Source organism: Psittacula echo (genome assembly GCF_963264785.1).
Source record: "Psittacula echo genome assembly, chromosome: 22".
Taxonomy (NCBI): Eukaryota; Metazoa; Chordata; class Aves; order Psittaciformes; family Psittacidae; genus Psittacula; species Psittacula echo.
The window spans coordinates 5,814,974-5,841,787 of NC_137758.1; the positions used below are offsets into that span (position 1 = coordinate 5,814,974).

At 56.3% G+C, this 26,814-nt stretch overlaps 1 protein-coding gene across 2 annotated transcripts; it reads left to right on the plus strand.

Annotated features, from left to right (window-relative positions):
* Positions 1 to 1,008: 1,008 nt before the first annotated feature.
* Positions 1,009 to 25,000, plus strand: KCNC4 (potassium voltage-gated channel subfamily C member 4; the record flags this gene model as incomplete). Of its 2 annotated transcripts, XM_080633056.1 has the most annotated exons (5): positions 1,009 to 1,171; positions 3,162 to 3,909; positions 9,138 to 10,074; positions 11,425 to 11,610; positions 17,312 to 17,448. In XM_080633056.1, the coding sequence occupies 4 exons, from the start codon at positions 3,259 to 3,261 to the stop codon at positions 17,446 to 17,448; spliced, it is 1,911 nt and encodes a 636-aa protein (XP_080489182.1). The 2 variants fall into 2 exon arrangements, with proteins under 2 accessions (XP_080489182.1, XP_080489183.1); XM_080633057.1 differs by lacking the exons at positions 1,009 to 1,171; positions 17,312 to 17,448 and adding an exon at positions 24,939 to 25,000 and having other exon boundaries at positions 3,259 to 3,909.
* Positions 25,001 to 26,814: the final 1,814 nt, after the last annotated feature.

Below are 26,814 nucleotides of genomic sequence, written 5' to 3' on the forward strand. Positions count from 1 at the left end.
CAAAATTCCCCCAGCAGAAGTGGACCTTGCCCGCAGGCTGGGTCGGATGCTCTGGGAAGATCTGCCTTCCAAGAGAGCATCCCAAAAGGTTGCTTGAGGCTCATCCCCTGGGGAGCTGCTCTGCCACCATCCACAGACCTGCAATGGGACCTGTCCCACCAAAAGCATGAAGGGAAGAGGGCAGGGGCCTTGACTGGAGCATCTAAGGGGTTGCTGAGGTTCAACGTATCTTTTTATGAGCAGAATCCTGAGCTGGAAGGACCTGCAGAGGTTGCTTTGTCCATCTCTACCCTGAAGCAGGATTGTCTCTCCCTAAAGTGAGCTGAAGTCCAGTTTCCTCCTTCGTCCCTCCATGGATGGGGATATGGCATGATCCCCAACCTCTCCTTTAGGCCATGCAGCCCTTGGAGCATCCAGCGGCCTGTTGTGCTGGCCTTGGTGTGCCAAGCTGGGGACATGTCCTGTGTGCAGGGCTCAGGGTGCTGTGCTGGATCAGGGGGAGAAACAGTGCAGAGACCTGGGGGGACACCCAGATGTCCCCTACGCATCCTCAGGACCCACCTGAGGGCTGTGGGACCCACCTGCATCCCAGTGCATCCCCCTGTGGATGTTATCTGAGATGCCTTCAGCCTTGCAGGAGGCCCCTGCAGAAGTGACTCCCTCTTGCTCCAAAAAGGCCCTTTTTAATCAAAGCAATTTCTCTTTTCTCTCTCTCTTTTCCTTTCTGTTTTTTTCATGGACATTAACAATCCGAAGGCATATTTCGGGAGCAGACAGCTTTGGGCGGGTGTTGCTGGCTTAAAGATCTCTTCTTTCCCCACATACAACCCATTTGTCTGCCTGGCCACCTCCTCCCACCCCGGGATCAGCCACGCTTGGGTACACCAAGATCTCCATGGGATGAAAGCCACCGGGATGAAATATTAGCAGCAGGTCGCAGCATTCCTTCCCTCCCGGCCGAGCCCGCGCTCCGGGGATGAGGAGCTGAGCTGCAATGCCTGGCCGGTGATGCAAGGCTCCATCTTTCCAGCACGGTTTTCCCTGGGGCTCCGAGCTCTCCCACTGGTGCAGCCCCGGGTGGTTGGGGTGTGGAGCTCCACCAGCCTCCCCGCGCTCAGGATCCGGCCCCGGAAGCTGTTGCGGTTACTCTTGGAGCAGGGCTTTCTTGGGGGTAAGATCTGAAGCGCGGCTCTCACGCCTCGTGGTGGTGGTTTTGGGTGAAGCTTTGCCCCCAGTCCGTCCCCCCCCAGCACCCCCAGTAAGGGGTGAGCGTGGCACCGAGGGGACAGACTGGGGCAGGGGGTGAGGAGGGACATGGGGGGATGCTCAGAGCCTGGGGAAGTGCAGAGGGGATGCTGGAGTGGGGCAGCATCCCCCACTCACTGTCCCTTCACCCTGCACCAAGGACCCTGTTATCCAAGTGCTGACCCCCCCGTTCGCCCCCTGACACCCCAATAGCGGGCCTATGCTGGGCTTGGATCCCATCTGCGACCCCAAAGGACCCGCCTGCACCCCCTCACCCTGGCAGCATGAGGTCCCTCGGGTCTTCACTGTGGTGACAGCCTTGTCCCCTGGGCCACCGCAGCTCTTCACCTCCTCCCCAGCCCCAGGAGATGGGGCTGAGCATCCCCAGGAGATGGGCTGAGCATCCCCAGGAGATGGGGCTGAGCATCCTCAGGAGATGGGGCTGAGCATCCCCAGGAGATGGGCTGAGCATCCCCAGCACCCCGGGGGTGCAAGACCCCCCCCAAGGAGGAGGGTTTAGGGGAAGGGCCCCTGGTGCTGGGGTGGTTGGTACCCTGCTCCCAGCCTCGGGGTGCAGCCGTGGGGAAGGGGCATCTTCCACTCGCGAGCTGAAAGAGGACGGGGAGATGGTGAGGGAGGGTGATGGGAGGGAAGGGGGGGTCTGGTCTGTCCGCAGGCACCCGGCTCCCCACCGGCCACGGCTCCGCGCTCGGGGTCGGTCTCTCCTGACCTCCCGGTGAGCGAGGGATTGCGAGCCAGGGAGGGATGGGATCTGCTCGAGCCTCTGCCAAGAGCTGGCTCCGGATCCGCAGGCAGCTCCGGGCTGCATTTCCCCTCCGGCGCGAAGCGGAGCCGGGGTGTCCGGGGTTCACTCCTCGCTGACACCGAGCCCCGAGACCCTCACCCGCAGCCGCGGGGAGGTGAGCGGGGCCTGAGGGTGCGGGGGGCCGGGGGGCCGGGGCGGAGGGCTGCGGGATGGAGGGAGGGATGCGGGATGGAGGAGCGTGGCTGGGAGGGAGGGATGGAGGGATGAAGGCGGGCGGGGGGCGCAGCGGGGGGCTGTGAAGCCCGGCTCTGGGGATGGGGGGGGTCCCCGGCCCCCCCCGGAGGGGCGGTACCGGCTCCCGTAACCCCGCCGCTTGCTCCCAGCTCTATAAAACCCCCGGGGGGGCGGCGGCGGCGCCGCTTCCCCCGCCGAGCCCCGGAGCTGCTCCAGCCGCCGAGCTGGGAGCGACCGCGGGGCGCAACAGGGGCCCCCCGGCCCGGCCACGCGTGAGCGCGGCCCCCAGCGCCGCAGCCCCCCCCGGGGGAAGGCAGGGCCCAGCTGGGGAAAGGGAGGGGGGGACAGCGGGGGGGGAGGCGGGGGGGTCGCATCCATCACCCCCCCCCCCAGTAGGGAACCAGGAACGCGCCCCCCCCACCGCTGCCGTCCCCCCTCTCCCCGAGCGCGGCCCGGGGGGGGGGCGGAGGGAGCGCGGAATCGGTGGAGCGGGAGGGGCGGGCGGCGGGGCCCCCCCGCGCCGGGCGCTGCAGGTACCGGAGGGGGGGACACGCTGCCCGGTGTGGATCGGGGCTCAACCCCCTGTATCCACCCTCCCCCGGCCCGGCCTCGGCGGCGGCAGCAGCAGCATCAGCAGCATCCCCAGGCGGGTCTGCATCCCCCGGGTCAGCCGCTGTGTCCCCCCCCGCCCCGAGCCCCCTCCTGCCGCACTTGTTGCTGCCCGGAGGGGCTGGGCTGGCTCCTGGGGTTTAGGGTGGTTTTATTCGGGGTTGGGGGGTGGTTTTGGGGGGGGGTGGAGGTTGCAGCCTCCCCTTGCTGTGCCCCCCCGCAGCCAGCAGTGTCCGGCTCGGCTCCAGCTTGCTCCCTTCTGAGGCCAGAGCCAAGGCTGAGCCCCCCCTTTTCCCCCCTTCCCCAGTCCCATCTGTGCCCCCCATCTCCCGCCTCCGCCGACCCCCAGCTCCTCGCCCGGAGGAAGGGTGCGCGTAGCGTGCATCTCCCATCCACCGAAATCTATGATCAGCTCGGTGTGTGTCTCCTCCTACCGTGGACGCAAGTCTGGGAACAAACCACCCTCCAAAACATGCCTGAAGGAAGAGATGGGCAAGGGGGAAGATTCGGACAAGATTACCATCAATGTAGGGGGCACCCGGCATGAGACCTACAAAAGCACCCTACGGACTTTGCCGGGCACCCGCCTGGCCTGGTTGGCCGACCCCGACGCCCAGAGCAACTTTGACTTTGATGGGAAAAGCAATGAGTTCTTCTTCGACCGTCACCCTGGGATCTTCTCCTACGTGCTCAACTACTACCGCACCGGGAAGCTGCACTGCCCCGCGGACATCTGCGGACCCCTCTTCGAGGAGGAGCTGACCTACTGGGGCATCGATGAGACGGACGTGGAGCCGTGCTGCTGGATGACCTACCGCCAGCACCGCGATGCTGAAGAGGCCCTGGACATCTTCGAGAGTCCTGAGCCTGGTGGAGGGGCTGGTGGAGAGGAGCCTGAAGAGGAAGGGGGTAGGGAGATGGCCCTGCAACGCCTGGGCATGGATGACAGGCCCCCAGGCGCGGCGGGGGCTGCCGGAGGGGCCGGCTGCTGTCGGAATTGGCAGCCCAGGATGTGGGCGCTCTTTGAGGATCCCTACTCGTCCAAGGCAGCAAGGGTAAGCTCCTGAAACACAGTGGGAAGGTGGGATGGGACAGTACTGGGGTTGTGTCTTCATCTCTCCGTCCCCGTGGGTGAGATGGGCTTTGCTAGTGGGCCCCACCATAGCCATTCCCCTCCTACGATGGGACACATTGGCCATACCTCATCCTACAGGAAATCTCTTCCATCACCTTCCCCATCCCCTCCCAGTGCGTCTTATTTGGGCTGAAAATGGGAGCAAACCCATCCCCTGCCCCCTTTGCCCACCTGCTGGGCACACAGAGGTGAGGGATTGTCAAGGAGGGTCCTTGGCAAGGCTGAGTCCTGCCGGAGTTTCAGGATGCTCCAGGACAGGCAGGGTTGCTTGGGTTCCTCTCACTGGGTTGTGTGCAAAGCCACATCTAATGGCCCAGGTATGGAGTGGGGAGATGGGGCTGGTGCCTGCTGGCCTCCAGATCAGGTCTTGAAGCAGATGGAATCCTCATGGTTATCCCTAGGGAGCCTGTGCTCCTCTTCTAGAGCCTCAGCGGCCCCAAAGGACACCCTATGCCTCTGCACAAGCACCTCTCCCTGCACCTCACCAGCACCCTGGTCCCATCACCCTGGTCCCCACCATCACCGCATCAATGCTGTCCACACGCAGCATACGGGGCCCATCAGCACGTGTGAGCACAGGCTCTGAGCCACAGTAACACACAAATACCTCCCCCCAACCCTCCTCATCTTCATGCATCCCTGAGGACCAGGTACACCGGGTACACACACAGGGGAGCACGTACATGCACAAACACCCCCCTGTGACCCTCCTTGGCCATGCACAGTCCCTACCCACAGACACTGACACGCTCAGGATGTATCCCACGTAACCAGGCGCATCCTTGGGCTCTCAGCCTGACCCGGGCACTATTCTGTGCCTGTGTTTCCTCTCCCAGCTACTCTTAGATCATTCCCAAAGTGCTGCCCACAGACCCACACACACACCCCCATCTCCACCCCATCCCATCCCGGCGTGTGTATCCCCCATCACACAGCTTATAAATCCACCACATGCACACATCCAGGCATTTGGGCTCTAAATGAATTCTGGATGTATTTAGAGGTGTAAAAAAAGCCCCCAATGGTAAGAAATCCTGCAGGCATTTCACACCCACGAGCAGCACACGGGGCAGGGGGTCACTTTGTCAAGGCAGTGTTTTTGCTGCCAACACAAAAGCAGCACACACACGCAGAGGATGCTTGGCCAGCAAGAGCTTAACTTGTTTTAAAGGGGTTACCTGATCCTTTGCCCATCCCCGAGGGCTCATCACCTCGGAGAGATGCTCTGAGTGGTGCAAAGCTCCAAATAAAACAGGGAAGAACCCCCAAAATAAACCCAAGCACAATAATTCAGCTCAGATTTTTCACACTGTTCTTTGGTTCTGCTTCTCCCGTGTGCTGAGCTGCTCTTAGAGAGGCATTTGCTTTAGCAGGAGTGTGTTGGAGGGAACAGTGAGGGAACAGGTTGTGATGTGAGCCCTGGGTTGGAGTGGGACCAGTCTGCACTGGGAGCTCCCCACTTCCTTCTTCCTGCTCCAGGGTAAAGGCTCAGCTCAGCGCTGCCATGGGGATGGTGGCCTTCCAGTGCTATCGCCTGTCTCTTCTGTTCCTATTTCCCACTCTCAAATATCAGTATAGCTCTGCAATGGCTTAGAACTGCTTTGGCCAAGGGGAAACTGAGGCACGGAGCAGTGCCTCCTACCCAGTACATCCAGTGAATGTGGGGAGCTGCTGCTGGCTTGGAATCACCATCCATAACCTGGATGCTCCGGAACCCATGAGCATCTCCTCGTGTGCAACGCTCATGGTGCTGCCGTGGTGTTTTGGGGTGGCTGAAGTGGCATTTCTTTAATGCTGCCCCATTTTAGAGCCTCCCTGTTCCTTTTTGGAGCAGAAGGGGTGCTGCTGACCACCACGTTTGGCCTGGGGATGCATTGGAGGGCCGGGCTTCCCAAACCCTGCCAGCACTGGGCAGGAGAGCGGCACCAGGTTGTGTGTGTGAACCCTCCCCCTCCATTCTGACAGCAGCGACTCGAGGGCTGCGTTTCTCCAGTCCCTGCTCCTCCTCATCCATGGAGCAGCCCCTTGGGCCCTGACTCAGTTGGCTCCTGGCTATTTCCATCCTTCCCTCCTCTCTCCCAGCACCTCCTGAGCTGGCAGCTGTGTGAGCGTGTGGTTAGAAATTCTCCTCCCCAAGATTTTAGCCTCTTCCTTGTAGCCTCAATCCCATGGGATCAGTGGTTCCTGTGTCTCTTCCAGTCTCAGTGGAAATTTGGTCCCTAAAATCCCAGTTGGAGTTTAAAACTCCTTTTCTCCCCATAAGCTGCCCTGGTTGTGATTTCACCTCTACTTCCAAGCTTTGCTTATTTGTAGCTCCTCATTACTCCTTTGCAGCCCAACTTGTGGGGTCCTGAACCTCACTTCCATTGGGAATTCCAAGCCAGTGACCCGCTCTAGGGTCATGGAACATCCATCTCAAGCTGTTGCGCACATGTTGAGATCGTGTAGATCACCAGCAGGTTGTGGAGGGTTTGTTTGGTGGGACTTCCAGCACTGTATTGGTGGTCACTTGAGCTTGGAGCAGAGGCCAAAGCTGCGATGAGCCATCTCTGGTCTGATCTGCAGCTGACACAGAGCTGGAGCAGCACCATTGACTTCACAGGGGGACGATGGCTGGCACCGGCTGTGAACCTGATTCATCTATTTTTAGAGGTTGCTTTTGCTCCTGGGGCTAAATCAGGTCTCACCTCCATGGCTCATGCAGCAGTTGCTTCATTCCCACAGTGTTCCAGGGTCTCACTCTCTTCCTTGGTAATTTCTTTCCTTTTCTGTTGCTTTGAGTTGAAGTTTTTCTCTTCCAGTTTTCCTGTGATTCCCCATTCAGGAATGTTCCTCAGCCTTCTGCTGAGAAGTGGGTTATTTTGGCCATGTGTGGACATGTTTGTCTGCTTAAACTGGTCTTGCTTTGAGATCCCACTTTTCTGTTTGGTTTGCTTCCCAAATTGTCCACGGCTGATGGGTGAGGGCTGCCTTTGGAGCTGCCCCCAATGGAGCCACATCACAGCATGTGGTCCAGTGTGGTCTCATCTGAGGGGCATGGAGCATCTCAGAGCATCCCCAAGCAGGTGTCTGTCACCAGGGCTGGAGAATCGTCTTCCAGAGGTTTCTCCATCAATTAGAGCCTGGCTTAAACTTTATTCCTAACTTAGAATCATGGAATGGCTTCTGTTGGAAGAGACCTTAAAGCTCCTCCAGCTCCAACCCCTGCCACGGGCAGGGACCCCTTCCACTGGAGCAGCTTGCTCCAAGCCCCTGTGTCCAACCTGGCCTTGAGCACTGCCAGGGATGGGGCAGCCACAGCTTCTCTGGGCACCCTGTGCCAGCGCCTCAGCACCCTCACAGGGGAGAGCTTCTGCCTCAGATCCAGCCTGAACTTGCCCTGTTCCAGTTTGAACCCATCACCCCTTGTCCTGTCACTACAGTCCCTGAGAAAGAGTCCCTCTCCAGCATCCTTGTAGCCCCCTTCACACACTGGAAGCTGCTCTGAGGTCTCCACACAGCTTCTCTTCTCCAGGCTGAACAGCCCCAATGTTCTCAGCCTGGCTCCATACAGGAGCTGCTCCAGCCCCTGAGCATCCTCGTGGCCTCCTCCGGACTTGCTCCAACAGCTCCATGTCCTTCTTATGATGGGACACCAGGACTACACACAGTGCTGCAAGTGGGGTCTCATGAGAGCAGAGTAGAGGGACAGGATCCCCTTCCTCATTCTGCTGCTCCCGCTCTGCAGATGCAGCCCAGGGTACGTTTGGTTTCTGGGCTGTGAAAACCTTTGGAGGGCTGAAGCTCTCTGTGCTGCACCCACATGGGTTTGCCCTTGGGGACACCCCTCAAGGGTGCTCCCAGCAGGCTCAGGGCTGCTGGCACATTGCTGCTGGTGGCCAGGGCTGGGTTTCTCTCAAGCGTGACTCAGGCTGTCTCTGCTGCTGATTCACTCCAGCGGAGGACCTGGGCTGTGTCTCGGTGCCGCTGCCTGCAGAACACAGCCAGTCGGGTGGCACAAGGTCACATCCTGCTCGGGTGTGTGAGCAGCAAAGGGTGCTGAGCGGGATCTGCTCAAGGAAGCCAAACCTGCGGTGCTTTTGTGCTGGAGGAAGGTAGAAGAAGAGCTTTTCTGCTCAGAGTCTTTTCCTCCGGGGCTTTTGGAAGCAGATGGGTAATGGACTCATCATGAGCTCATCCTGTCTGGGAGGGCTGAGCAGGATTGATGGGGGGACAACAAAGTGGTTTCTTTCTGACACAGTCTGAGGTTGCCATTGTGTGTTGCTGGCCCCTTCTCACTCTCATCTGAGGCAAAGCACGGAGAAGGTGATGTAGAGGGGATGGAGGTCTCCATCCAGTCCAACTGGTCTCACTGGTCGGGCATAGCGGAGAAATAGGAGCACTTGGGTGACACCAGCCTCAGGCATCTGCAGGACACTGAACTCTGCCTATCCTCTCCTCCTTGTCCTGCCCTCTCAGTGCTGGGAGCATTGATGGGCACATCGCCTACCCTTGACTCTTAGGGAGCAGGGAGGGGACAAAAGGCCATCTCCGATACATCCAGACCCCAAACCTCACAGCTATGGATGATGTGAACGTCTCATCTGGGGGGGCATTGGGATGAAAGTGGGGGAAGGATCTTTGACTTAGTCCTCTCAAAGTCCCCTTTTAATGTGTGTTCCCAGTGAAGGCTTGCTCCAAACCCATGTGTTGTGAGTCTCCCTTCATCCCCATCACTGTCATTTCTGGCACATCTCCAGCCACATCTGGAGCCCAGCACATCTTCACCTGCACCTATCATAACGCTTGGAGAAAGGTTCTGGACTGATGGCCCCAGACACTGAGGTTTGCTGTCAACTCACGGGACAGTCCAGGGAACCCTCCTCATTTTCAGTCCTTATGCTTGGGGAAGTGGGTGGCAGCAGCTTAGCTCTGGGGTGTTTTGAGGCTGGCGCACTTGTTTCTACTGATTGAGGTCTTCTCCCATCCCTACTATTGCTATTCAGTAGCAGGGGTTAGAAGAGATGGACCAAAGGTGGGCGACACCAGAAGTGTGTCTCAGGCTGCCCCAAAGTTGTTTGTCACGGTTGTTCGTAATTGCTGCTCTCCTCCAAAGAGGAGAGGTTGTCCCAAATCAGCTAATGGCCCATGTGGTTTCTGCTACTGCAGGTCGTTGCTTTTGCCTCGCTTTTCTTCATCCTGGTATCCATCACAACCTTCTGCCTGGAGACACACGAGGCCTTCAACATCGACGTCAACGTGACGGAGACCCTCGTGGTTGGCAACACCACGACCATCCTGCTGACGCATAAAGTGGAGACGGAGCCCATCCTCACCTACATCGAAGGGGTCTGTGTCCTGTGGTTCACCCTCGAGTTCCTGGTTCGCATCATCTGCTGTCCAGATAAGCTTCTCTTCGTTAAAAACCTGCTCAACATCATTGACTTTGTGGCCATCTTGCCCTTCTATCTAGAGGTAGGTCTCAGTGGCCTGTCCTCCAAAGCTGCCCGGGACGTACTGGGCTTCCTCCGGGTGGTCCGTTTCGTCCGGATCCTCCGGATCTTCAAGCTGACCCGGCACTTTGTGGGTCTCCGGGTGCTGGGCCACACGCTCCGGGCCAGCACCAATGAATTCCTGCTCCTCATCATCTTCCTCGCTTTGGGGGTCTTGATTTTCGCCACTATGATCTACTACGCCGAGCGGATTGGAGCCAAGACGTCTGACCCCCGTGGGAGTGACCACACTCACTTTAAGAACATCCCCATCGGGTTCTGGTGGGCTGTGGTGACCATGACGACCCTGGGCTATGGCGACATGTACCCCAAGACCTGGTCGGGCATGGTGGTAGGGGCTCTGTGTGCGTTGGCCGGCGTGCTCACCATCGCCATGCCCGTGCCTGTCATTGTCAATAACTTTGGGATGTACTATTCATTGGCCATGGCCAAGCAGAAGCTGCCAAAGAAGAAGAAAAAGCATATACCCCGTCCGGCCCCGCTGGACTCCCCAACCTACTGCAAATCCGAGGAGAACTCCCCCCGGAACAGCACCCAGAGCGACACTTGCCCCTTGGCGGTAGAGGAGGGGGCAACTGAGAGGAAACGGTCAGGTGAGACCCCCAAAGTGGGGCAGAGGGAAGAGGAGACCTCCAGGAGGAGCCCCCAAGGCAATGTCTTGGTTCCCTGTGTCCCAAAGTCCCCGAGAGCTGCCCTGCTGCTGGATATACAGCCCCCAGCTCTTGGGTTGGTGAGATCTTGGTGCAGAAAGGGCTGAGGCCCTTGGGTGTCCGGGTGTTGAGTGCTGTGTTGGTGGACCAGGATGCTGCAGATTAAGATCAGAGGAGTAAAGGCCAAATCATGCTTTCTTGATGGCATAGATGAAGTCGCAATAGTGTGATTCAAGGTGTCCCTACCCAGCCCATCTCTTCCTCACACTGGCAGAAGTCACTTGCCTGATTCCCATCTTAGCCTGGTAATGCCCTTGGGGTGGATTTTGTTTTGCTTTCTCTCATCATAAATCAGGACAAGCTTCACCAGAAAGGATAAATCCATGGATATTCCCTGGGACTTGACCCCACCTCCCCATTCATTTCTAGTAGATGCAGCATCCCTGCCTGGTAAGGTCAGCGCTGCTCCAAATCCCGTGCTCAGGCAGGAGCAAAGTCAGCCCCTCTCTCTTCACGGTTTGGTCTCATGCGCTGAGCTGAAGTTTGGGGGTTGGCCAGTCTTTCCTTCAGGTCAGGAGAGTTAATTTGCAGCAAGGAAACAGGAGAGACTCTTTTAAGGTTGTCTTGCACTGATGTGGCATTCACTGAGGTCAGCCCTGAGCAGCCACACATCTGGCCACATGTGTGTAACAGTGATGGTCCTTCACCTATGAGGACACAAGGAGCTCCAAATGCCCTATAGCAGTTTTCCGTTACAAATCTCCCTTTTCCACATGCCTACGCATCCCAACTGCTCTTGAGGAAGGGGTCAACCCCATCCCTTCACCCCACCACTGATCCAGGAGCTCAGGCCAGACCCTGAGCATCGCATCCTCTCAGCTAACAAACCGCAGAGTCAGATGCCATCAATTAACGTTTCACCACTAACCCGAGCAGCCCTTATCTCGGCTGTGGGAGGTTTGGAGAGCTAATTCCCACCAAAGAGGTGGGTGGATCTCAAAACCCAGGGATATTTCTTCTCTACTTGGCTTTGCAGGGTACATAACCCTCAGCAGGAGTAAAAGCTGCTCTTTGCTGCTCGGGTTGGGATCTAGCATGGTCCTGCTCCCCAGTCACTCTAAGTTAACATGTCCAGGCTGGGTTGGCGACCTGAATTTGTGGGTGTTGCTTTGGGCCACTTCCAAAGTGGTCTTCTGCTTCCTTGCATGGTCTAAGCAAACCCTTCTGTCCACCCCAAGCGCCTCATCCTGCGGGTTTCTCGACTGCTGATGGGTCTCTGCCACCTTCTTGCAGACTCGAAGCAGAACGGTGAGGCCAACGTGGTGCTGTCGGATGAGGAGCAGCCGCTGTCACCCACCGAAGAGGAGAAGCGGCCCATGCAGCGCTCCAGCACCCGGGATAAGAACAAGAAATCCTCCACGTGCTTCCTGCTGGCCACAGGCGACTTCTCCTGTGCGGCGGATGGAGGCATCCAGAAAGGTATGGCTGATGTGGGAAGTGTGAGGTGGAGGTTTGTTGTATTGACCCAAGACAGTGGCTCATGTCCATCTGCCCGCCTGGATGTTGTTCTCTGCTCCCCAGATCCACTTGTCCTCCTGCCTCTCCATCTGCTTCATGTCTGTCCACCACGTCTCTCTGTGCTAGCTCTATACTTTTGCTTTTTGCTCCCCCCAAGTTCTCCTCCCCTATTGCCACCGTTTGGGGTCTGTGACCCAGGGTGGCTGCACTGCCCTCCTTGGGGACAGCTCTGTCCCTTTGCTTCCCAGTGCTCTAGCTTCTCCTGTCCTTCCAGCTCTTCTCCCTGGGCTTCGATCACCCATCTCAGGGTGGTGTGAGGGGGGCATCTCTGCTGGGGCTGGGACTGAAGGTGGTCAAAAGGTTTTCCACAGGGAAAAGAATCCACAGGCTTCTCCCTTCCTTTTCCCCTCTGATGCCTTCTGGTGGGTTTGAGCGTGGGGAGCCGCGATGTGTCAAGTGCTGCCTTGCCAAAAGCACCGGGCTGCCAGCAGGGCTGTCTCCTCTGGGTTTGGAAAGTGAGAGTTGAGTGTTGAGGCTTCCAATGGGAAACTGTGGGGGAGATGAGTCAGGAAAACACAAAACTCTTCTTTCCCAAGACAAAACAATCTCCTCTTCAGCCTGATCCCTTCAACCGGCCTCCAGCCTTCTCTGCCTCACCACTGAGCATGCCTTGGGCCTGACTCCCAGCACCCCAGCCCCCAGGAGCGTAAAACCAATCCCAACCTTCACCCACAAGATCCAGCTGCATCCTCGAATGCTGGGGTAATTCTTAAGACACAGCTCAGTTCTTTAGTTCTGTAGTTTGTCTTGTGTGTCCAGGGTGGTGTGGGATGAAGATCTACCTCTACCTCCTTGGTACCATAATCCCAGTATCTCACAGGGAATGGGGCATGGGAGCTAGGACCAGGGAGGATGAAAGATCATGTGCAGCATCTCTGAGCTGCACATCCAGGCCCGTTGGCTCATGGTGGTGGTGATTCGGAGGCCCTCAAGGGTTTGTTGCTGTAGCATTGCTTGGGATGGTAAAGGCGAGATGGGCTGTGGCACACAGGGAGGTGTTTGGGGGCAATCACATTTATTATGTCAGTAATAAGAAGCAAATTGGCTGCTTCTTCAAGGGAAATCAAGAATTCCCTTTGGCATTCCTGCTCAACCTCTTCCCTTAGGAAGAGGGAAGAAATGCAAAGCTTTGCTCGTCTTTGGGCAGGAGGCTGCTAGACAAATATTGCCTTGAAATGCCTCGTGTTTTTCCTGGAAGTTGTCTTTTCCTGTGCAGTTCATCCCTTAATGCCTGCTGATGGAAAGGGGTCAGGAGCTCTGATCCTGCTCCAGTCTGGGGGGATGCTGAACTGGAACGAATGAAGGAGAAGGATGAAAGCCAGTGCTGGTCTTCATCCTTACAAGATACTCGCATCAACTCACGTCAACTGAAGCATTTGAGCTTGGTCCTGCTGAAGTCAGGACAAGTAGAGTAGATCTAAGAGCTGAGGATCCAGTGCTGCTTTTGCTGTGCTCCCAAATCACATTCCTCAGTTGCAGGAGACCAGGGGGTTCTTCTCCTTGCCTGGTGGCAGCAACAGCTATTCCAAAATGCATTTTGGTGATCTTTCTTGGTTTGTTCTGGTGTCTTTCCTGCAAATGGCATCATTAAAACCAAATGCTGACATGAGTCACTTACCCCCACATTGCTGAAACGATCTTTCACCTGGAGAAAGGTGGATCTGGTATCCAGAGTGGCTTGAGTGACTCATGAGACCTTTTGGGAAGAGGGAACCTCAGTATCTGGGACCAGGGAGGGGAAGAGATGATGGTCTGTGTCCGAGCTGCATACCAGGCTCTGTTGGCTCGTGGTGTTGGTGCTTTGGAGGCCCTCAAAGGTTTGTTGCTGTAACACTGCTTGGGATGCTTGGGCTGTTGGGGATGGACTGGTGCAATGCTTCCATGGGAGCTCAGGGATGATGTCTTCCCTGTGAGATGCTCCAGCTTGGTCAGGGTTAGTGGTGACCAGAGGTGATGAGTGGGGCAAAGCAATCTCATGTGCCCAGCCATCGGGAGCTGCGGAAGTGCCTCTTCCCTCACTCTGATTTATCTCCCACTGAGGCTGTTTGTTCTGGTACTGGGATGTTGGCAGCTCTGCAAATTGAGATGAGCTTGGTTCTAAGCCCGGCTTGCTGATGGCCATCTGTCAGATCCTGGGACAGGTACTGGTGTCTGTACAGGCTGTGGAAATCAGGAGCTGGAGCTAGTTCAGGAATATGCTGCAGATCTCAGTATCCATCATGGTTCAAGCCCAATTCCAGTGGTTGGTCTCATTGGAGCAGCTCAAAAAGAGAAGTTACCCCTGCCCACCACTCTTTGGACATGGGCCTTGGAGAAGATAAAGCTGGATTGCAGTGGATTGCTGCGTGGCATGTGTTTCTTGTCCCTGTTGCTGCTTCCTTGCTGCTGGTGACATATCCAGACCCTTTATCTCCCTTCAATGCTCAAAGCCTGCTCAGGAGTCCTCCAAAATGTGTCCTGCTGGGGCCCAGACACATTGGGACGGGTCTGTCTTGGCACATGAACCCTTATCTTCTGCTTAGGTGGAGGGATATGGAGGTAGGATGAGTCCAGCATCCTCCATGCCACTGAGACTGGTTACGATGGTCTAAGGAAGAGGTAGTGATTGCAACCAGAGTGTACAAGGGGAATGGCTTTAACCTGCCAGAGGGGAGGCTGAGATGAGCTTAGGCAGAAGCTCTTCCCTGTGAGGGTGCTGAGGCGCTGGCCCAGGGTGCCCAGAGAAGCTGTGGCTGCCCCATCCCTGGCTGTGTTCAAGGCCAGGTTGGACACAGGGGCTTGGAGCAAGCTGCTCCAGTGGAAGGGGTCCCTGCCCGTGGCAGGGGTTGGAGCTGGAGGAGCTTTGAGGTCCCTTCCAACAGAAATCAATCTGGGATTCTGTGATTCCAAGAGGAGCCACAGGCAGTGGGGTTATATGGAAGGAAGGGGATTTACCCTCCTCCAGGTCAGCTCTCGCAGCACCTCCCTTTGACTGCACACCAGCATGGCAACGTGGCAATTTTTGGCTTGGTTGCCAAACCTCAAAGCATCACACAGCTGATTTTGAGTCTGATGCTCACTATTAGTGCAGGGCTGTGACCAGCATGTGGCTTGAGCAGTGTGGGCTCGAGCGCGGGGATGCTCATGTGAGTGATGCTTGGGTTAGGGAGGGGGGAATGAAGCAAGGACAAGCCCACGTTTGCATGGGAACACACGTGTGAGTACATGCACACACAGCTGAGCACCAGGCCGTTGTTATCAACAAGCACAGGCGTTCCCGGGCAATGCTCCTGCTTGCATTACCCCGTCCCCATCTGCTGCTGGCTCAAAGCATATGTGAGTGTGCACGTGCGAGCGGTTGCTAGTGGGCAACACGGCATTGCCCCACTGCTCTGCTCAAAAGATGCCTCTATACGGCTCCTTGGCAACAAACCCCTATATAAAGCAATCCCGGTGACCTCAGTTGGCACCTATGTGTGTTACTGGCATATCGGCTCCGTTAGGCAACAGCGCTGGTGGCAATTAGCACAGCACAAGTCTCTAGTGCTTTGCTTGAGTCCGTGGTGGCACCTTGCCCTGGGTTTGGTGGCATTGAGGGCTGGAGCCCTGAGCTCCTTCCCAGCTGCTCCCATGAGTGTGGTTTAGGAATAAATTGAAGGAGAAGATGAAATGATGGGTTTGCCCTTGGAGTCCTGTGCAGAGGGACCCTGGGGCAATCAAGCATCTTTGTGAAATGCCACCCCACACTGTGATACTTGAGACTTAATCCAACCTGGCAGCAGGGCTTTGGCCCTGTTCCTATGCCCATTGCCATCCTTTTCTATGCAGTGATCTGAGCAAGAGGGCGAAGAGCATCCCTATAAAGTGCTCAATCACATCAGCGGGTCCTTGCATTGCCAGCAAACCCTGTAACATCTCTCTGCCAAACTGATGTTTGGGTGCTGGATCCATCCATAAGCCCAAGCTTTCAGGGACCAGTTGCATCTTGGCACGGTTGCTTCCTGTTGCATAGGCTCAGGGATGGCAGGGGAATGCGTGAGCTCTTCGAGAAGCCTCCGTGCTCCTGGGAAAAGAGCCAGGTTTGCAGAAGGATGAGCGTGAGAGAGGTTTTTGGGGGTTATTTGAGGAGCAGGGGCTCTTTGCATCAGCTGCAAACATCCCCGTTGGGAAACATCCCCTGCTCCCACCGGCTCAGCACTGCGCTCGCTTTCCTCTTCACTTGCTGGGTGGATTCATGCCAAGAAGGAAATAAGGAAATTGCTCTTCTTTTCTTTGGGGCCTAATTCTGCTCTTGTTTCCAGTGCGGGAAGTGGAAAAGCTTTGCTGAAGTCAGCAACAGGTTTAGGCAGGGGGCATTCTGTGCCCTGGACATGGGGGCTGGCTTATCCCTGCCGGCGGCTGCTGCTGCTGCTGGAAATGGCTAGGGAAAAGGTATTAAAAGGGGATAAAAATCAGATTTAAAGGCACAGGGCTCTGGAGCCTTTTGCGGATGATGCTCATGTCTCAGCATCCTCCTTAGGGGTGATGCCATGAGCATTAATCCCTGATCCAAGCCTAAAACCGCCTCGACAGGGCCAGCTCCCGCTGTCGGTGCCTTTGCATGGAAGCAGAACCTGAGGATGCGCCACGAAGTCCCCGGGGGGATGCGGGGCCGGTTTCGAAGCTTGGCGCTGCCGAAGGGGCCATCCATCACCTTGTTTTTCTGCTGTCAGGGAGCCGCCTCCCTCCTTCCCCGCCCCCCCGTGTCCACACACTGGTGCTTGCGGGGAAGCCAAAGGCTCGGCTGGATTTGCTCATCCCGGGAGGATGCAGCAGGGCGCAGGGTGATTGGGCTCGTCCTGGTTGGGACCATCCTTATCTTTCCGTATCTTGGCAGCAGAGCTGTCCCTGCAAGCTGCAGCGATCCAGAGAGCGGCTCTTGGGGCTCATGTCTGAACAGGGCTGCTGAGGAGACCTCAAAAGCCAATTTTCACTGCAAATAGGTAGTTTCTGTCCAGAAAGACAAGTGGCTTTTGACCTGGGAGAGCACTTGTTCTGGCTGTTGCTTTCCAATAAAAGCTGGAGCAGTTTCTGGCTCTTTGTGGGGGGTGGGAAGGATTCTTGTGCTTAAAGGAATAGAAATATCTGCTCTTTCATGCAGTTTCTCATGGAAAATCATGAGCGCATCTACCTGCTCCTTTCCATACAGAAAGGTGTCAGCAGCAGCTTGCTGCTACAGCCGGCTTAAAAACAGGAGCCGGGGGAATAACTCCTTCCAAATCCCATGTTTGAGTTCTGCTGCTTTTCCCCATTTGCTTCAGCCCACAAAACCCCCAGATTCATTCCTCATTCAGAGCAATTTGGGAAACCAAACCCACACCCCCAGGAGCAGTTTGGTTTCCCAGCATCAGCAGCTCCGGAGTCCTGGATTTGGCTGGCACTGCTTGGGGAGCTGAGGGCAAGGGAGGTGAAGGTCTGGATGATCCCCAGAAGCTTGGCTGCCCTCAACAAACCCTCCTGGATTGCTCTTTAGGGGGTTGAATTGGGGTGTGGGGCTGGGCGATGCTCACCCTGGTGCTCTTTGCTTTCCGAGCCTTAGGAGGGAGGCTGCTCGGCTCTAACCTGTCCCGTTTTCTTCACCAAGGCTATGGAAAATCCCGGAGCCTAAGCAGCATAGATGGCGTGGCAGGATCCACGGTGGGCTTGGCTCCCCTCACGTCCCACTGCAGCTCTCCCTGTCCTCTGCGGCGTCCCTGCTCTCCCGTCCCCTCCATCCTCTAGCGCCGCCCGGATCCCGCTCTGTCGTGTCGTGTCGCTCCGTCCCCCCCCTTCCCCGCTGACACCGGGTCTCCGCGGCGCTGCCCGTGCCCACAGGAGACCGAGCTGGGACATCTCCAGCCCTGAGAAGCGGCTTCTGATCCGATCCAGCCCAGCGCCGCCGCCGTGCTCCCCTGCCTGGTTTGCAGGACGTGTAACGCCTCCGTTGAGCTCGTCTCCTCTCCATGTGTTTGGGACAATCCCTGGCGTAGGTGGGGTTTTCCCTTCTCCCCCCTCCCCTTTATTCCTCCTAAATAAACTGGGCCAACCCATGCGATTCCCTCTGGTGTCAAGCCCTCCTTCCCGTGGGCTGTTTGCACTTGGGTTAAAGGGTGGTAGAGACTCAGGGAGGACGCGTTGGCTCATGCAATTATAGATCATTGTGCTGGAAATGGCTGAGTTCCTATCGTTTTAGGTCTCTTGGCGTTTTAAAAACAGCTTCAGGTTTCTGGGGGCAACAGATGAATAAACCTCGATTCCCTGCCCAGCAGCATCTCCCCTCTGTTCTGTGCCTTTTTCTGCCTAAATCACACTTCCTCCTTCCCTTCTTGTGTCTGCTTCTCTGTCCAACCTCAGGGATGGTTGTGGGGCCGAATGTGGCGTTGACATCCATGAAAAACAGACCACGGAGGTTCTAGGGCCCTGGGCTGGGTGTGGGGAGAAAAAGGAGTTTGGGGTAAAGGTCTGGAAAATAGACATAGATGCTCCCATGAAGGGCTGGGAGGTGGTGGGAAGAGGAATATGGATCCCCAGGAGTGGTTGGAGAAGTGCTACTCCTGTTGAATAGTGGGGAAATGAGAGACTTGCAACAAAACAATGCCTAAATGGATGGGGGGATGAACCCTCTTTTGAGATGGATGTAGGGTGCTATGGAGAGAATCCCCATGGGGATGGGAGTTGAGTTTGAACTAGGTCATCCCCATCCTTGGGAGGATGTGGTTGGAGTGCCCAACTCCCTGTTGTACTGCTGGTTTTTGATCACGTATGTTGGGGTTTGGGATTATTTTGAGTGATATTCCTGAACTGGAACAAAACCTGTGGTTCCCTGAGTTCTGGCGCATTTCATAGATTCCTAGACAGGTTTGGGTTGAAGGGACCTTAAAGCTCCTCCAGCTCCAACCCCTGCCACGGGCAGGGACCCCTTCCACTGGAGCAGCTTGCTCCAAGCCCCTGTGTCCAACCTGGCCTTGAACACTGCCAGGGATGGGGCAGCCACAGCTTCTCTGGGCACCCTGGGCCAGCGCCTCAGCACCCTCACAGGGAAGAGCTTCTGCCTAAGAGCTCATCTCAATCTCCCCTCTGGCAGGTTAAAGCCATTCCCCTTGGCCTGGCCCTACAGGCCCTTGTCCCAAGCCCCTCTCCAGGTTTCCTGCAGCCCCTTTAGGCACTGGAGCTGCTCTCAGGTCTCCCCTTCAGGAGCCTTCTCTTCTCCAGGCTGCCCCAGCCCAGCTCTCTCAGCCTGGCTCCAGAGCAGAGCTGCTCCAGCCCTCGCAGCATCTCCATGGCCTCCTCTGGCCTCGCTCCAGCAGCTCCACGTCCCTCTTGTGCTGCTGCCCCAGAGCTGGATCAGGGCTGCAGAGGGGGTCTCATGAGAGCATTGCAGAGGGGCAGGATCCCCTCCCTGAGCTGCTGCTCACCCTGGGGATCAGCCCAGCACTGTTGGCAATACAATTTCCAGCTCCATCAACCCAATTCTGCCTCTCTGGAGGCATCTGGGTCTTGGGTGGCTGAAAGGAGCTGGCTTGGTGGGTGCAGCCCTGCCCTTGACTGACATCCTCCTGCTTTCTTGGCCTCTTTCCTTACTCTGAGTACATCCAGCTCAGTGGGGCTGGAGCCTGGGGACTTTCAGTCAGAGGATGGGGAGCAAAGCTTAGCTTTGGCTGTGTTTTAGAATAACAAAAGCCCCAAGAGCTTTCTGGGGCTCTCACCCTTCTCTTCCATCACGGCCAACCCAGAGCTGGTGCTCAGGGGAGGCTGCAGTGTGAGGATCCCTTTGGTGGATGACTGCTCCCTGCACCTTGAAGGAGCTGAGCTGCATTTTGACAGACTCAACAGGCAGGATCCCCCTGCTCCTTCCCAGGCTCCCCGTGCCTCAGTTTCCCTCCTTTTAGACAAGGGTGAACACCTGGAGCCTCCTGCAGTAGAACTCCTTGCAGCCACAGTGCAAGAGCTGCTCCACAAGGAGGAAGCGTTAAGTGCTTCATCTGGCTCGGTTTGTTTCCTTCCTACCGAGTTGAAGGAGCTGCCAGGAGGAGCCAGCCACCACATCTCCAAAACCCCCCCCTCCAAGCCCTACACGGGGCCAACAACAAGCACTTGCCTTTGATTTTGCTTTTCTTCTTTCCTCCCTGCCTTCCCCTGCCTCAGCCGTGGGAGCAGAGCAGCCACAGGTGAAAGGAAGCAGAAAAGGGGCAAAACCCCTTGGTGCCATGAGCTGGGTTATGGGGTTTGATGGCAGCAGCTCAGCACCACATAGACCCAGTGCTGCGCTTGGATTCTGTTTGGATTCAGGGAGTAATTAGAATGAGCATCTGTTCTCTGCCCAGGGTATCCTGCGGTGGTTTCTGTGCCGTGGTATTGATTCACCCCTCACCAGCAGCACCCAGGTTGATGATGTGCGTTGGTGTAGCTGCATTCCTTGGATTTCGGTAATTAAAAGGTATTCCCACCTCAAACAGTTGGGCAGCTCTCCCAAAACCCCAGGAACAGGGTGAAGGGGTGAGTACGGTAGCACCGTACTGGTGTTTGTCTGGTGCATCCTGCCCTTGGGAGCTGCTCCTCTCGAAGTGGGAGGAGTTGGAATAGCCCCAGCCCATTGAAGAGGGAAGGTCACCCTGGCTGCTTTCAGTGGTCTCTGAATCATAAATGATTTAACCAAGGTCATGCACTGACTTTGGGGATGAGCCAGGCATGAAAACCCAGTGCTGTTGCCCTGTTTCTTACAGAAGCAGCACATCAAGAGCCTCAGACTTTGGGGCTGGAGTCTCTTGAAAGCAGAGGATTAACCCTAGAGCAGATCCACAGCCACAGATCCCAAGAGATCCCATCCTCTCCTTTCCCAAAGCAGCTCATCCAAACACTGGAGCTGCTTGCTCTGTGTGGAAAAACCTTTGGTGGAAGCCCCAAACCCCTTCCTTCCCCATCAGAGCAATGAGGCTTGAGTGTGAGAGCTGCCATGGAGCCGGTAGGAGGCAATTTTTAGCAGTGGCGTTATGCAACTCGGGAGAAGGGATGACTAATGTGCAAAAAGCTCCTCCAAACCAACCCAGCCCCGAATGGGAGACGGAGGGATTTCAGTGGGAGGCACCAAACTGTTGAGAAACCCATCGCATCTTGTCCCTCTTCCTCCCCGCCGCCTTCTGAGCGAGTGATTTGGGGGATGCAGGAGGGGGAAAGCAGCATGTTGTTATTTTTAGGTGGGGTCTGGGTTGGTTTTGGGGGCGACTTGGCAGGGCTTAATTCCCTCTTGGATAGCACTCTATGAGGAGCTGTAGCGGAACAGAAGAGCAGACCACTAAATATCTCTGGAGCTCAGGGTTTTATCTCAAACAGCGGCCAAAATTGGCTGCCTAGAGAATAGGATAAGAATAGAGCAAGAATATACGATACTTCCCCCGAATATCCTCCCAGCCACTTATCTATGTTTAGGGATCTGGCGAGGAGCACACGTTCCAGCTAAGGGGAAAAGCAGGGAGAGAAAGGAAGGGTGCTTGATTTATGCCCAAGTCCTAAAATGGCATTTAAACCTCCCCTGAAAATCAACTGGTGCGCAGTGACTGTCGGGCAGTGAGCTCACCAGCCTGGAAAAGAGGCTTTCCCATGGGATGGAGGGAGTGTGTTGGGTCTGATCTGCTGTTTTGTTCCCAGTGGGATGCTGTGATTGAGTAGGAACACGCAGATAAAGCATGGTCAATACCATATATACAGCACGGTGCCAGGTTGGATGGGGCTTGGAGCAAGCTGCTCTAGTGAAAGGTGTCCCTGCCCATGGCAGGGGGTTGGAACTGGATGAGCTTTAAGCTCCCTTTCAACTCCAACCAGTCTCATTCTATGATATACACGTGCCCCTTGCCTATGGGGCTGCTGTGTGATGCCCAGCAGCGTGGTACCAGGGGCAGCTTTAGTGCCCTATAGTCTTCTCCCCATCATGGCTGCAGATGTATGTGATCCTCAGCAGCAGGATCAGAGATGCTTCAGTGGGATGATGTTGGTGTTGCTGCCATAATGTTGAGTCCTTGCATCCCTCTGTGTGTGTGTCTGCTGAGCCCAGCAGCATTTTGGATCCAGCCCCTCCAACAACCCAGCCCCAGTGCACAGCGCAGTTGTGCAAGGAGCAACACCAGAGCAGCCTCGTCCTGTGGATTTGGAGGGATGTGGGGACAGTTTCCCCCTTCAGCGGCAGCTTTTCCCTTCTCTCTTCCTCCTGGAAGGCTCGGAGCCCAAGTGCTGTGTGGAGGCTGTGCTGCCATCCCGGGCTACATGCAAATATTAATTGCTATTGGTGCAACAACTGCTCTGTTTCTCGGGAGATGCCTGAAAGAGCTGAGGAAATAGAAAGGCCTGTCAGGCAGCCGGGCGGGAGGTGAAGATGTCAAGAGAGTAATTGCTCTACCCAGAAGCAGCCTGGTTCTGGCTTCCCCAGCACTGCCAGGAAAAATCCTCAGCGCTTATTTGATGACAATAAACCCGAATGCAGAATAAATAGCAACCCCATCCCTTGCCCATGCTGACGAGGAACAGGGAGAGCAGAGGCAGATGCAAAATAAGATGCAGTTGAGCTTATAAATAGGTGCCTCCCAGCTCCCAGTCTCTTACTTAACCTGGAGCAGACGCAGCCACAGATCCCAAGAGATCCCATCCTCTCCTTTCCCCCCACGGGGCTCCCAGAGCAGCTCATCCAAACACTGGAGCTGGTTGCCTGGTGTGGAAAACCATAAGGCCAGGTTGGATGGGGCTTTGTGCCCCAACCTCCACTGGGGATGGGGTTCTTATGCTTTTCCCCCATGGGAAGGTATATGGAGGCTTGGAAAATGTTTTGCTGACTGCTGGGGAGTGGATCATGCTCTTCCCCTCATGTAGGACAGGCTGGGGCAAGGAATATGTCTTGCTGGCCATGGAACATAGAATCCTTTGGCTTTCTGTGGGAAGAGAATCATCCCGATGGCAACACCACGCCAACACAAGGCTTGGGACCAGCTCTTGGCTGGTGAAGAGGATGCCCAAGGTGGCTTTGAAGATGTGCAGGCCCCCAAGGTAGCATCTCTGGTCCTCACAGATGCAGGTGGCCACTGGCTTTTGTTCCACCATCATGACATCCTCCATTGTTATGTGGTCCATGGAGATGGGCATTGTAGGAGATGCAGATGTGGCCTGGGAGGTGTTTGACTCCAACATGTGGGGAGCACGGTGGGATGCTCTGTCCTGTGAGGCACTGCTGGCTCTTCCAACCCCTCCTGTGTCAGTGGTGGAAGGAAAAGGACCTGAAAAGTGTCCTGGGCTGGCCCAGGGAAGCCTTGGAGAGGTGACCATGGGGGCCATCCCTGCAGGAGTGTTTTGGCTTTTGGTGATTCCTCTTTCAGCAGCTCCTGAGCCTCTTGTCTGCAAACAATGTGGGGGGAAAGAAAAAGAAGTCAAACCAGAAGCAAGCGCATTGGCAAAGCAAGAGGAGTTAATGTAGGACCTACCCAAACACTGTGATGGAGCAGCTGGAGGCTGGCAGCCTGTGAATGCAGCGCTTGAGGGTGTTTGGGGAGATGCTTCTCAGGGGAAAGGGGGACTGTGTGAAACCCAGCAGTGTGCCTGCACCTCCAGCTCAGGGAGGGGATCCTGCCCCTCTGCGGTGCTCTCATGAGACCCCCCCTGCAGCCCTGATCCAGCTCTGGGGCAGCAGCACAAGAGGGACGTGGAGCTGCTGGAGCGAGGCCAGAGGAGGCCATGGAGATGCTGCGAGGGCTGGAGCAGCTCTGCTCTGGAGCCAGGCTGAGAGAGCTGGGCTGGGGCAGCCTGGAGAAGAGAAGGCTCCTGAAGGGGAGACCTGAGAGCAGCTCCAGTGCCTAAAGGGGCTGCAGGAAACCTGGAGAGGGGCTTGGGACAAGGGCCTGTAGGGACAGGACAAGGGGAATGGCTTGAACCTGAGGAAGACGCCATACACTGTGAGGATGCTCTCAGGGCTGGAACGTGCCGCTGGAGCTAGGAGCAATAAGCTGCGGCAGGAGGGCGGTTTTCCCGTGGTGGCTTTGTCTGGGGGGCAGTGATTTAACAACGAGGAGAACAGAATCTCTCCGCTGTTGTTATTTATTTTTAGTGGTGCTAATTTCCTCTGGGGCTCGGAAGCTGCTTTCCAAGGCAGGTCCCTGGGGGCTGAGGGCAGCAGGGCTCGAGCTCACGCACAAAATGGCTTTGAACGGGGAGGAGATGGGAGTTAAAAGCCGAGTCGTGTCCCTGGGAGATCAATCGACCTGATGGGGAGTGTTTCGAGCAGGCCACAAGCTCTGCCAAGAGCTTTTAGCTGCTCGGAGAAGTGATTGAACCAGGAGTGGGGAGGTTTTGCAGCAGCCGCTTCGTACGGGTCCCTATGCTGCTGCTGGGGGATGGCGATGGGTCTCCCAAACCAGTCCTTTTGGCAGCTCTATATGTGCGGACCTCTCCTGCAAGCCCTGGGATTGAGGGACTTCAATCCCAAGGGGTTTTTCCTGGATGTGTGGCTTTGCAAAGCCTCTGCATCTGGATGCTGCTCATCCAAGCTGCGCAGTGATGCTCGATAGGTGATGAGACCTCTCTGTTGGGGAAAATGAGGTGCTTTTGGAGCTGTGTTTGGTGTTCAGGGGGGAAAGTTGGGTCAAAGCCCTGCTCAGGAGCTGGGGGGGGGGGGGGTTGCAGCCAAATCCCTGGGTGTAAAGGGCCTAATCAGGTGGATCAGGCACTGTCTCCCTGTCTGATGGCCCCTCGCCTGGAAGCTGGGCCCTGGCACATGGGGAGAGGCAGTGCTGTGACTCAGAGCTCCAATCAGTGGTAATTAATTCAATGATAACGAATGAAAGGGACAAGGAAAAACACTGTGGGATATTAATGCACCAGGCTTGGCTTTGGGACATTTGGCTTGGGAAATTTTTGTCAAGAGCAGCTTTCTGTAGGAGAGGGCTGCAGCAGGGACAACTTCTTTCCTCTGCTCATCATTTTCACCCCCAGAATCAGCCTGGCTCCACGTTGTTTCCCAAGTTTCCATCTCTGGGTCCTTTCTGAGGCTTTGTAAAACATTTTTCCTGATGTACTGAGGGAATAGCAGCATTTTATCCCTCTGGAGAAGACCATTTCACTTTGTAGCTACCCTGGTTTCTTCACCCTGCAATGTTTGGTCCCCTGGAAGCTCATTCTCGCTCTCCCTCTCCTGTTTCTCCATGTCAGCTGATGAAAGCAGTGTCTAATGTGTTTAATCCTTGTGTCTTTAATTGCAGATACCTGCCAAGATGTCCTCTCTTCCAGTTACCCCCAGGGTGAGGTGGTCACCTTCTCCTGAGCTCTGGCTGGATGCAGGCAGCACCTCGGTGAGGGATGCTGGCCCTGAGGGATGCTCTCCCCAAGGGATGCTCTCCCCAAGGGATGCTTTCTCCAAGGCAGAGGGATGCATACCCTGAGGGATGCTGTCCCCAAGGTGGTGGGATGCTGTCCCTAAGGATGAGGGATGCTTTGCCCAAGGGATGCATTCCCCAAGGCCAACGGATGCATTTCCCAAGGCTCTGGGATGCTCCCTCTGAGGCCAAGGGATGCTCTTCCTAAGGCTGAGCTATGCATTCCCCCAGGGATGCTCTCCCGGTGGCCAAGGGGTGCTCTTCCTAAGGCTGAGCTATGCATTCCCCCAGGGATGCTCTCCTGGTGGCCAAGGGATGCATTCCCCAAGGGTGATGCTATCGCCAACGCTGAGGGATGCTCTCCCCAAAGGAGATGCTCTCTCCAAGGACAAGGGATGCATTCTCCAAGGGAGGTGCTCTTCCTGAGGCTGAGGGATGCATTCGCCAAAGGAAATGCTCTCCCCAAGACTAAGGGAAGCTCTCCCCAAGGCCAAGGGATGCTCTCCTCAAGGCCGGGACATGCATGCCCCCAGGGATGCTCTCCCAGAGGAGCTTTCCTTGCCCACCACAGAAGCCCAAAGCTCCAGCCACCAGCTCTGTGGCCGGGGCAGGGGGTTGGCAGCCGGGTCCCCCCAAGAGGTGCTGCAGAGCTGTGGGGCCAGGTTGGGGTCCTGGGGGTGGCCCCGCTCCCCTGCCTGCTGCCAGCCCTGCCACGTACACGCTGCCCATGTCCCCAGTGCACCCCCGGGCTGCCCCCTGCCCCTTGCCCATTGCTTTTGGATGCACCTCGCTCCTCCGGCTCCGGAGCCTCACCGGGACATCACCATCCACGCTCTGACCCCTCCATCGTCACACAGCCGCTGGGGACCCTTCTCTGGGGCTTCAAAGGCTCCATTTGAGGTGCCATGAGCAGGTGGCTGCCCCATCAACCCCTCCCATGGGTGCTCACCCCAGGGCGCAGACCCCAGAGGATGATGGGGACGAGTGGGTCGGTTGGGCGCAGGGATGGGGAAGGGGATGGGGATGGGAAGCGATCAGTGGCTGAGGTGGGGTGAACCCGGCTGGCCTGGAAGGGTCAGTGTCTTTCTAATGCTGTTACATATCTCTGTGATCAAGGCAATACTACTCCCGTTTCTGTCTGTCCTGTTCGCATGCCTCTACCTGTCCAACCGTACTAGAGTTCAAATAAAGACATCCGTGAGCTGAGTCAGCTCCTGCACCCCTCCTGCCGATGTGTTTCCTCACCATCAGCATCCTCTGTGCCCACAAAGCCCTGTCCCAACCCTGGGATGTCCCTGGCAGTGGGAATGGTGATTGCGTTGCCTGGATGTTGTGGCCAAGCTCCTCACTTTATTGCACATCTTGGAGCAGAGCCCACTGGAAAGCCCACAGCAGACTGGTTTCACCATCCACGCAATATCCATTTGTTGAAGGAGAGGCTCTGCAGAGCTGACAAATGCATTGGCTCTCCCCGCTCTGACTATCAAAGATGAAATAATCAGCATTATGGCTGCAGCGGTGCCATCCTTAGGGTTCAGAGTGAACAGCGCATTGAGGTGAATGGGCTGGTCCTCCTTGAGCTGGCTGGGTCTGGCCGCAGAGCCAAGCAGATGGCACTAAGCTGATCCATGGGTTAATATTTCACCCCAGTTTGGGGCTGGGATGCTCCTGGTGTCATCTTTTGACCAGCTCTGAGAGGCACAGCGTGAGCCCCAGAGAGCCAAGAAGACCTGGAACAACTCCAGCACTTCAAACCACTGCT